General features: G+C 32.9%; 1 protein-coding gene across 1 annotated transcript in view; it reads left to right on the top strand.

Moving 5' to 3' along the window:
• The window catches only part of TRDMT1 (tRNA aspartic acid methyltransferase 1), a 41,995-nt gene that overhangs the window by 28,094 nt on the left and 1,461 nt on the right, over nt 1-12,440 (top strand). The window contains exons 6-10 of the mRNA XM_006894296.1: nt 1,177-1,246; nt 2,225-2,308; nt 4,285-4,628; nt 6,727-6,784; nt 7,817-7,946. Coding sequence (XP_006894358.1) covers nt 1,177-1,246; nt 2,225-2,308; nt 4,285-4,628; nt 6,727-6,784; nt 7,817-7,946 — 686 coding nt within the window. The remainder of the gene's footprint in view (nt 1-1,176; nt 1,247-2,224; nt 2,309-4,284; nt 4,629-6,726; nt 6,785-7,816; nt 7,947-12,440) is intronic.

The following is a 12,440-nucleotide window of genomic DNA, read 5'->3' as shown; positions in this document are numbered from 1 at the left end:
CTGTCACTTACGTTTTCCACCAGCTCAGGGCACAGAGCCTTTCCCAGGCTACACAGGCTTGTGTTCAGGCACAGCTTTTGTGGGAACCGAAGCAGCAGCCATCATGGTCTGTCGAGATGCTTGTTGAGCCTTCTTTGCCTCCTTGGCAGACCTGATAGCCTAATTTTAACTAATTCATGAAATAAAGTATTAAAAAATTTGGTTAAATTATTTTCCTGCTTAAGATTTTACAGCATGAGCACTAATTTAAGTAAGAATTTTATTTTTCCATTTGAGGTGTTTTTATTGATGCCAAGGAGCCCTAGTGGTACAATAGTTTAAGCACTTGGCTGTTTACTCAAAGATTGGCAGTTCAAACCCATCAGCCATTCAAGCAGGGAGAAGGTGGTGGCAGTCTGCTCCTATAAACTTTATAGCCTTCGAAATCCCATGGAGCAGTTCTGTTCTGCCCTGTTGTTGTTAGGTGCCATCAAGTTGAGTATGACTCATAGAAACCCTATAAACAGCCAGGCTGAACCCTGCCTTGTCCTGTTCCCATCCTCACCATCTGTGACACATACAAATCTATTGCTGAAGTCACCGTATCTGTCCATCTCATTGGGGATCTTAACCCTTCTTCGCTGATGCCCTATCTTTCCAAGCATGATGTCCCTCCCCAGTAAGTTAGAATTGACTTGTTGAAAGTAGGTTCATTGTTGTCTATCACTTGGGTCATTATGAGTTGTAATCAATTCAGTGGCATATAACAACAATCCCTTTAGAAATAGAAATGTTTCCAGAAATAGTTGGTCTTGTTTATAGAGGCATTTTTCTGGAATTTGGTGGAAGAAGAAAGTAGTCATGTATTTTGACTCACTTGCTGTTCTCATCTGATTGGAACACTGAAGAAAGAATTGTATCTCCCATAACAAATGTATTGTCAGTAATATTAAGCCTGTTAACTCATGAATTTGGAGAAATTTTCTGGCAGCTTTAATTGTATCAGGGAATTCTCTTTTTTTAAAATGCAATTTTTCAATCATTGGTGTTAGTGAAGATTTAGGCTCATTCTTTTTCTAAAGAACCTGAGTGGAAGTATAGTTTTCACTTAAAATGGAATTTGGGATGTAATATTTTATATTTAACACTTAATTTTCAACTTTATAGTGAAAATTTTTTTTCTGCCTTTCTCTTCAGAGACCTGTTGATACAAACAGTAGTAAACTGTGGCTTTCAGTACCAAGAATTTCTATTATCTCCAACCTCTGTAGGTACCACAATTATTTATCTAAAGCTTAAAATATATACAGAGAATGGATCTATTTTGACTAATATTTTAGATAAATTCTAAAATTAGTTCAGGACATAGATCTTATAGAATGCAATGTATGTCTGTAGAGTCTTTGATACATATTTTATGGAAACATTAGATTAAGACTAATTAATCAAATATATATTTTTCTTTTCACATGAAAAGTAGAAGATAGTGGTGTTTTGAAAAATTATGGTTTGATCTTTGCAGAATAGGTCTGCTATAATTTAATAATATTTAACAGTAGCACAAAAGAGAAACCAAATGAGTATGTGATAAATTTTCTAATTTTTAAAATAATATAAAATTCAAATGTAAACAGTACTTTTTTTCATGGCTAAGAATTGAAGTAATGGGTTATATTAGATATTTGGCAGATCTTTGATTTTGCAAGTGTTATTTTTATTTCTTTTATAATTATATCACTGCAGCCATATTATACAGTCCTTTACTCTGAAATAAAAAGAAAATCTATCCAAAATTAGATATACATACTATGGAAATTGGAAGTATTGACAATCTAACTTCTTTAAATCATTTAATTAATTGCCTCTTTAATTCTAGAGTTTATTGACTTCTTAAAAAATAAAGTAAGATAATTAAGGCAAGGATAGCTATATTGGAATTTCACTTTTTATGATGAATATATTATGAAGAATGGGTGTAAAAATGTCTGTATAACTTCCTATCTGGTAAATATCAAGAGAAAATGACTAAAATATATGATTCATCAGATTTAATTCTTATCATTCAAATAAAGATATAGACCAATAGCTAAAATAATTGTTTTCAAAGAATTCTTACACAGATCAATAGCAAAGTTTTCTCTGAAAGAAGCTAATTGTATTTCTGAACAAGATTTTCCCAAGTGGTTAATGGTTGATATAGATCTTTAGTTTTCTATATTGATTAACTACTATGTTTTACTTCCAGCTTGGCATTCCAAATTCCAGGCTGCGTTATTTCCTTATTGCAAAGCTTCAATCAGAGCCTTTACCTTTTCAAGTCCCTGGACAGGTATTACTGTTATTGTGTTTATTTCTAAACACATCACAGTCTGCCAGTTTATGTTCAAAATAATAGGTGTGTGTGTAGGGTGAAGAACATTGTATAGGGGTGTATGTGTCCTATAGAATCCATAGAAACACTATGCCGTAAGTCCATTTTCAAGACTTTTTTCCGCTCCTTTGCCACTTTTATTACTTTTAATAAAACAAAACAAAGACTTTTCTTTCATCGGGGGTGGGGGAGTAATTTAAAATAAAAAGACGACCTTTAATTCTGCTCCTCCTTTCTTTTTCTGTGATAGCCCTGCAGACCATTTATGATTTTGAATTTACATTTTTTTTCCTCCAATAGAAACCATTGTCTGCTTTTGATAAAATTCAATGTGTTTTTAAGTGGTTGAGTTGACTCCATAGCGACTCTATGTGAAACAAATAGAGCGAAGCCCTGGCTGACCTGTACCATCCTTCTATTTTCTACTGTCCTTATTATGCCCACTGTTATCAGTCCATCTCATGGAAGATCTTCCTCTCTTTGGTTAACCTTCTATTTTTTCAGGCACAATGGTCTTCCCTAAGGACTGGCCCCTCCTGATAACATATCCCACATATGTGAGGCAAAGTTTTACCATTCTTTCTTCAAGAAACATTCTGGAAATATTTTTTTCGAAGCAGACCTGTTTATTTTTGGCAACTCATGGTTATTCAGTATTCTTTGCCAACATCACAATTCAGAGGTGCTAGTTTTCTTGGGCCTTCCTTATGCATTTCCCAGTTTTTACATATATGGCTAAAAAACCTCTTTGGGTCATACACATTAGAGTGTTTAAAGTGATGTCTTTGCTCTTTATAGCACTTGAAAGAGACCTCTTGCAGCACAATTTGCCCAATGCAATAAGTTGTTAGATTTCCTAATTACTGCTTAAAAACACTTTTAAGAATATTTTATCATATTTGCTTTAGTAATTTTGGTATCTGTGTATATTTAAATGGTTAAAATATAATTATGATTAGTGCAAGTTCATTGTCTATAGTTCAAACCCTCTCAGCTCTCAAATTGTTCTGACTCATAGTAACCCTACCTGTGTTGTGAGACTTCCCAACTTTCTCCTGTGAAGCCATTCTTGGTTTCAAACTGCCAGGGATATGGAGTGTTTGGATTGTTAGCATAACTTGCTATAGACTCTGCCACCAGTTAGGATCGTTAATTATACAAAGAATTTTACTACTTTGTGAAAAAAGTATATGGATAATGGAAAGGTTTAGTAAAATGATCAGTAGCCATCACGTTAACTCAAAAGTTCTTAACTAAGAACTAATAGAATTTTAATAGGAGATTAATAGTGCCATTTTAGTTGCATAAAACACAGTACTGATTTTTTTCTTTTTCCCTTAATGGACAATTCCAAAAGCAATGGCAAGACTGTATACATGATGATGGATTGTACAGAAACTAATATATCCTATGGGACTCATTAGTAGAAATAATCTTGAAAAATACTTTGTTTTTCTTACCAATTTTTTGTTTAGAGCATAAAAATTTTCCTCTTTAGTGAAATAACAGTATAGCAAATTTTTATCTGCATATATTTTCTGAAAATATTAGCATGTTCTCCAAACTTCTTTTCCAAATATATTTAAAGATGAGCAGTTTCCTCCTGGGCAGTTTGTAGCCTCTGTAAATCCACTGGAAGGTCAGCAGTGAGTCAAAACTCTGGCTCAACAGCACATACCTGTAACAAAACAACATGTTCAATATGCTTCCTGTTTATCTTGCTGATTGTTTTCATTAACAAATATAGAAATCAGTATAGCCTTTTGACATTAATCATATGATGAATACCTTATAATTGGTGCAAAAATAAACCAAAATTTTTGTCTTTTTAATGACATCTAATATTTTTGCATAATGTTGACTGAAGATTATTGGTTTTTTTAAATTTTTAATAAGCTTTTAATAAAAATTTGTGTGTTTTCACTTAATTTTAGATATTCATGGAGTTTCCCAAAATTGAACCTGAAAATTCACAAAAATGTGAAATAGATATGGAAGAGAAAATTGAAGAAAAGGAAATGGAAAAAAATAGTTGCCGGGATGATAATACACAGTGTTCTGGAAAAGAGGCCATACTTTTTAAGCTCGAGACCACAAGAGAACTAGACCGGAAGCAGCAACAGGACAGTGATCTTTCTGTTCAAATGCTAGAAGATTTTCTTGAACATGACATTGATGTAAATAAGTATTTTTTGCCACCAAAGTTATTGCAACGATATGCTCTTTTGTTAGATATTGTTAGGCCCAGTTGCAGGAGATCCATGTGCTTTACAAAAGGGTAGGTTTTAAAGAGACTATCTTGTTATATCTGAAATAGCCAGGTTCTTACATTCTTTTTTATCTATCTATCTATCTATCTATCTATCTATCTATCTATCTATCTGTCTATCCCATTGTTGCTAGTGCATCATGGAATAACAAGGCACATTTTGTAAAATTTTCCTGCTCAGTGATTTTTCCCCCCTCTTAATTGCCTGCTTCATGTTCCAGTAGAATGCACAAGTGAAAATTCTTTGCTGGCAGAACATTATGTGCACAGCCCACAAAACTGCTCATGGAAGACAGCGCCATTTGTTTGGTGACCTTTGTGAGAGCTTAATTACCCAGAGTGGAAATATGGTTCCATAGATGATTCCATAGAATTGCTAATTCTTTTATATCTTGCTTTTTTTTAATGTTATATGAAACCTCGAAGATTTAAGTCTTCTCTTGTGATCATTGTACAAGAAGAAATTACATTTTAATCAAAGAAATAAAATTGAATCGACTGGAACCCTTGGAGTAGTTTCTACATACAATTTTTTTTTTCAGTATTTTGAATAGGTAATATGTTCCCAAGTTTCAGAATTCAAGAGGTGCAGAGGTTGTAAGATTTTTTTCCCCTGCTTCTATTCATATTCCTCAGCAATAGTTCACCTCCATACAGGCAACCAAAGCTATCAACTTTCCATAGGTGAAGTTATATTTAAACAGATGTGTATATTTTTATACTCCTGTTAAGTAAATTATAGCATTCTTGTATATATAATTATACACTTTAAAACTGGTTATTTATTGATGGATATATAGGTAACTTCCTTTGGGTAATTTCTTAAATTTCATTAGATGTTTTAAACCTAGAAAAAAATTAGGCCTTTCCAGAAAAATGTTACAAAATCCCTAACTCTGCTTTGTTGCTAATGTCATGCAGATAGTATATGTTGTTGTTTGATCAAGTTTCCTTTTTTACCTAACTAGCTGTAGAACAAGACACTGTGCCCCTGATCTAACCATACCAGACTCATTCTGATTTTATCATACTTTATCCTTGTGCTTCCAGGGTTTATTGCTTTCTATTATCTTAAAAGACTTCTGTCAGCTGTTGTCTATTACAGTGTTTGATAGGATCTTTTTAGGGCTATCATAAAATAAGACATCAATTTTATCATAAAAAACAACCTTGACATTCTTCTGTAATTATAAAGATGATATACAGATGCTTTACTGTAAAAATCTATTTTGAGTTTGGATAATGCATATGTATGGATAGATAACAGACACACTTTTATGTATGATATACATAAGAAAACAATTTGAAAATATGTTTCTCTCCTGCTATGACATTTTACAGTAATTTTTAATTTAAATTGTTTTCAATCCAAGAAACAGTTATTGCTTTGGCTTTGAAAATGACGAAATGACTCATAGCTGACCCTTGAGCGAATTTTAGGATGAGGGGGGATTGCCCATCTTTCTCCTCTGGAGCTGCTATTGGATTCCAATGCCTGACAGGCATGACCTTTCCTCTAGCAGTGCAACTCTCTAGGGATTTTGCCACCAGCAGAAGAAAATGATAGTGTGCTCAACAGCCAGCTTAGTAATAATCTTATAGAAACAGTAATAATACCCTGCATATTCGTCATGTTTGACACTTTATGTACTCATTTTTAATATATTTGGTAAAAACATACTATGTTACATAGATTCAGTAGGCTTTGTAGGTCACTGAACGGCAAATAAGTTTTTAAGTTCATGAGAAATGATGACTGAAGTATTATGGAAAATAGGGCCAATTTCTTTTCACCTTCATGTTTGATTCAATAGCATTTGGATACAAAGTCTTAAAAAGTACATGCTTTTCTAGTGGTAAACATTATAGAAATGACAATTTAAAGAAATACATAATTAAATGGTATTTACACAACTCTAAAACCCAGGCCAAGTGTAATTTCTGAATTTAAGTGGAAAGATCATACCTAGTCTTTTTCCTATTGATTTTTAAATCACAAGGCATACTGTTGTACCTGAACTGATTGATTAATAATCTCAGGAAATGTTTAAGAACTTGAAGATTATAAATGCACGAGGTGCCACATAATACTTTGTTAATTTTTCAGTTATGGGAACTATGTAGAAGGTACAGGCTCTGTGCTACAAACTGCAGAAGATGTGCAGGTAATATGTTAGTTTTAAAAATATTTAATGTATTTTAAAATATTATTTAAAGAAAATTATATATATATATTATATTTAGTAATCAATTTGTTAAAATAATTTTACATGTTCACCTAAAATAAATATATATGAATAAATATATATATGTGTAATATATATGTTTATATATATTTGTATTTATATACACACACACATTTTATACACACACGTATAATGCTTTACTGTAGGATAAGTCTTCTTGTTTCTGGATGTAAGTTTATTCACAAGGATGGTATTTGTTTTCATTTTCCTGCTGCTTACTCTTCTGTATTTTTTTTAATTCCATAAATAGTAAATGAAATTACAACATCAGTATTTAATGTTCTCCAAAATTAAACAAAAAGAATCTTTATGTTGAAACCTTTCTATTATAAACCTACTATAAACTTTCTTTTAGGGAAAAAATTACAGTTTCCATCATGTTGTTATAACTGAATACAAGTCTGATGATAATGTTGCAAGTTTTACATAGTTTTAAAGTGAAATTACATTATATTTGTATTTATTTCAGCTCTTGCTGTTAACCAATTTTACCCTTGTTAATGATGTATGTTAATATGTACATTTTAGAAATAATTTTTTAATGTATATTATCACTTGTAGACTATGTATTGGGCAAAATTGATCATAAACATGATCATGACCTTCTTATTAATGTTATAGTTGACTTTATTAGTTTATCTGATTTCCTGTTTATCCTTCAGTATGTTTTATTGCAATATTATTATTTATATTCTTATGGTTTAATTTTTGAAAAAAAATGAAAAATACAGAAAGTATTATTTTTTTCTTTTTTAAAGATTGAATAGCCATCATTGAGACACTTAGGTAGCTAATTGTACAGAGACCTTTTGTCCTGTGGAGTGCGTTTTGTGCCCATGTATTGTAGCAGATATTCTGTCCATCATTTAAAAACTGTCTCATGGTAAGTACTTTAAGAAATTCAGTTGCATATTACTTTATCACTACGTTATCTTGGATGTTTTCTTACAGATTGAGGATATCTACAAATCTCTTAGCAATTTGTCAGAAGAAGACAAGATAAAAAAGTTGTTAATGCTTAAAATGCGGTATTTTACTCCTAAAGAAATAGCAAATCTTCTTGGATTTCCTCCAGCATTCGGTATGTAGGATACATGCAAACCATAATTTTCATTTAATAAAGGTTTCAGAATTTATGAGAGACACACACATATTTTTTAGAGAAAATCTGGTGCCATCTTTTGGTGTTTTCCTTTTCCCCTCTTCCCTCCAACTTCATTCCCTTCAAACTCCACTTGTGTGCCCCTTTATTTATTCTGCAGTGGTCTAGGGTTGGAGCCCAATAGCAGCAAGGGCAAATCAACAGTTCTTTGCCTCTCTACACTTACAGTTCATGTTTAATAGCATTCCCTTCTCCAGAGTTTTCTCTTGCTTCCAGAGGACCTGTCTTAATAATTCCACCATAGATTATATGAAAGAATGTCTAGGATTGTCTTTTATATGATGCATTTCGTTTTGCTGAAGGGTGTATTTCTATTTACTGTCCTCAAAGATGCAGACTTACCAAATGTGTACCTTTTCTCTTTCCTACAAAGTGTAAATTGAGGGGAGAGAAGGTGAAAGGGGATTAGGAAAGAGCTTTCCTAACCAAAGGAAAAGGAGCATTCAGGAGCACAGATCTTAAAGTGAGGAAAATTTTAGAGGATCTGAAATAGGGAATCTCAAGAATAAAAATGGATTTGTAAAATGAAAATAAAAATCTTAACTCCATTTGCAGTCAGGGTAGTCCAGGGATTATTGCTGTTAAGAAATCAGACACAGTGTCTGTCTTTACTTTCTTAGCACAGCACAGCCCCCTGTCTTCTCTGCATGAGGCCTGTCAGCTTATAAGGAGCCATCAGTTCCTTAGGGTTGGGAATGACTGTGTTTCCAGTATCTGGCTCATGGAAAGGGTGAAGGATAAAGCCTTGCTTACATACTCCCAGGGCTACAGGGGTGGAAATGATGTACTGCAAAATCAAACACCACTGCAATGTTAATAGAATACTATTCTTGAATACCAAGAAATTAACATTGTTCATAGGATCACTATGATTTGTACATGACTCGATGGCACTAACAACAATTCTTGAAATAATGCATTAAATAGTTCACTTTTTATTTTAGTATATGCCCATTTGTACATTGGGGGTTGCTCACTCTTAGTAGCTCATTCTCTTAGTAGTCAGAGCAACCAGGTTTGTTTTGTACTCTGACATTTTCCTGATGAGCTCATTCAGTCCCCAAATATCCTACGACGTGTTATTAAGAAAAACATAGGCCTTGCTTGTTATCCCAGAGTGAGAACATCACAAAACAAACAAAGAGCGGAGATTTGAGCTCAAGAATTGTTACTCTCACTCTGTTTTCCTGTTTGCTTTTGTGTGTGTGTGTGTTTTGGTGAGAGAACGAACCTTCAGAGTTTAGTGCAATGCTAAAGTGAGAAAAGTGACTGACTGTCTCATAAGTTCTTATTCCTAAATGTTATTTACAGTCCATTTTTCATGGATTAGTAGTACATCATCTAATAGCACTGAAATTTGTTAAGGATTAAGCCTTGGAGTCAGGATGTCTGAATTAAAATCTTAGCATCACTTTAACTTCTTTGTGCCTTCATTTAGTCATCTGTAAAATGAGGATAATTTTTAGAGTCAAATAGATAATGCTTGGCAAATCATAAAAATATTTAAATTTAGCTTTTTTTAAATTTTTTAATAATACACGTTTGTTTGTTTTAAAACCTTTACTGTGTAAATGATGGAAAGTTTCCTCCTTTGCAATTTACTGTCTCTGAAAACCTGCTGGAGGGTCAGCTCTGACTTGAAAGTACACAACAACAGCAACCTTTACTATAAATATTTGATCAGTGTTTTTGAATTATAAATGGGTAAAGTGGGGGGTAGTGTACACACACACACAGAGCCTGAGAAAAGTAAAAATTTGAATAATTTTAAATTTTTGAGATGTGATATATTTGTTTTTGCTTCCCTCAAGGTGACCGACCCCTTGACTGAACTCTTTTATATGTGTTTCTGACATTAGTGACTCCAAAGCCAAAACAGCATTGTTTGAATTGGTTATCCACTGGCAATGATGGATTTGCATTGATCCTTTGTACAGTTTGTTCCGATTCTCTCTTGTAACAGACAGCATGCATGTGTAAAATAGAAGGCCTTGGACTAGAGGGATACCAGCCTGTATTTTCTTTAATGGTAGCTACTATTTTGACTTTGCTAATTTTATGTTTCTTTTTATTTGCTGATAATTATCATTACTTTTAATCCATCTAAAAAGCCCCTTTGTAACATAAAAATCTTTATAATGTTTACTAGTTTATTTTTTAACATTGACATATAATTTCAGGAAATCTTATTTACCTGTTTTTAAACTTTTCTTTCTTCCCATCTGCTCTTTTTTTAAAAACAACAAATTTTGCATTGGGATTTAAGTTTATAGAGCAAATTTGGTTTCTGTTCAACAATCCATACACATTATGTTTTGTGACTTTGGAATCCCAACATTGTAACAGCATTCGTCTGAGTTCCTCCCTGTGTTTCCTGTTTCCATTGGTTCTACTTTCTTAGCCCTTCCTGCTTCTGAGCTTTATCCCTGGGAAAATTCCGCCCTTTTGGTCTTGTCTGGCTGTTATAAACAGTGTATTCTCCTCTGGTGTTACTAATCACTTATAGACCTCTCTGTTGTTTGATTGTAAGTCAAATCACAGAGTTTGAGTTCCAGGCTTGCAGAATGACCAGGACAATGTTGTTGTTAGGTGGACTATAACTTATAAAAACCCTGTTAACGATGGATCTGAACATAGCTCTATCCTGTGCCATCGTCATCATCTCTGATATACTTAAACCTATTAATCTAGTTATTATGTCAGTACATCTTGTTGAAGTTCTTCCTCTCTTTTGCTGATCCCCTACTGTTCCAAATAGTATGTCCTTTTGCAAGGACTGGCCCTTCCTAACAACATTCCCAAAGTAGTGAGACAACATTTCCTCACTCTAAGGAGTGTCTAAGGAACATCTATAAGATACTCAGGACTTTTTCCCAACACTACAACTCAAAGGCATTGATTATTTTTCTTTTGTCATCCTTATTTATTACTTAACTTTTAGATGCATAGAAAGTAATTGAAAAGACCATGGCTTGACTCAGGCACATCTTAGTCTTTAAACTTAAGTCATTGCTCTGCAGCACCTTGGAGAGGTCTTTGACAGCAGATTTACCCAATTTAGCATGTCTTTATTTGGGATTCTACCAGTCTCTGTGAGACCATTATACCTGGTCTTATTATGACTTTTGTTCTACATTTTTCTTTCTTAATATCAGGGACCTCTCTACCTAATTGTGGTGGTGGTGGTGTTGATTGCCATAGAGTTGAGCATGATTTTTAGTGACCTACTGCTACTCAAGAAGAACCATCTTGTTCTTCTGGTCATGGAATTGTAGAGACTGAAATTTATATGGTCCATTGGTCCTTTAGATTAATATTCTTTTCTCTGCGTCAGAAAAGGCCAATACTTTACTTGATAGAAAAGCTCTTAAGAACTCAATTACTAATCATCAAAGTAGAAGGCAGAACATTGCGTTTGTAGATTGTGTTATTTCAGCTAACCTTGATGTCTCTTGGGATTATGGTCCTGAGCTCCCAGGCCAGCAATTCATTTCCTCAAGGTTCCTCTAACAAATGTAATCTTAATCTTAAAAAAAAAACAAAAAAAACAAAAAAAAAAAACCACAAATGTAATCTTAATCTTGTAGAAGATCATCCCTGGAATTCACTAAATGCTTATATATAGATGTATTTGAACATACACCTACTTTGGATCAAATTATTTTTAGATAACATAGAGTACTGTGCTTACCTAAGACAGAACTAATAAATGTTCATGTTTATTGCAAATAAAGTTTTATTGTAGTAATAACTGTTATCTTATTGCAGTGCATTAATGTTAAGAGTTGATGAAGCAACTTTGCCATAACTCAGATTCTCTGATTCTCATATGCAACCTTGCTACTTCTTGATGTTTTTATGTTCTTTTCTTCAGTTTAGTAATAGTTTAATTTTACCTTTTTAAAAAAATTACTATGCCAGAAGTTATGCTGATGGACACAGGTTTTTTAATTTTTTAGAATGATAAAAATGATCCAGAATTAGGTAGTTTAATGGTTGAGTTATATTTTTTTAGAGTGATAAAAATGATCCAGAATTAGGTAGTGTAATGGTTGGAGGACCAGGAAATGTTTAGTTCTGTTATGCATAAAGTTACTATGAGTCAGAGCAGACTCAGTAGCAACTAACAACAGCAGCAGTACATTATACCGAAAAAACACTGGCTTGTATACTTTAACAAGGTGAATTCTATAGTATGTGAATTGTATGTAAAAATATTGCTGTTATACAAAAATATATGAAACAAAGGTAACTCCTGATTTTTCTGAATACACTAGTATATGGAGTGCTATGAGTTCTGTGAATGTTATTTTATACTTGTAAGTGCTGAGCATACTATTATGTAATATTTTTTTTCTATAATTATATTTTATTAATTTTCATAAACATTTACAGAGATTTTGGGTTTCCATT

This window comes from Elephantulus edwardii, unplaced genomic scaffold (assembly GCF_000299155.1).
Source record: "Elephantulus edwardii isolate Elephantulus edwardi_28Jun2011 unplaced genomic scaffold, EleEdw1.0 scaffold00139, whole genome shotgun sequence".
NCBI classification, from domain to species: domain Eukaryota; kingdom Metazoa; phylum Chordata; class Mammalia; order Macroscelidea; family Macroscelididae; genus Elephantulus; species Elephantulus edwardii.
The sequence above is the reverse complement of the archived record's forward strand: the minus strand, read 5'-3'. Positions and strand labels throughout refer to the sequence as shown.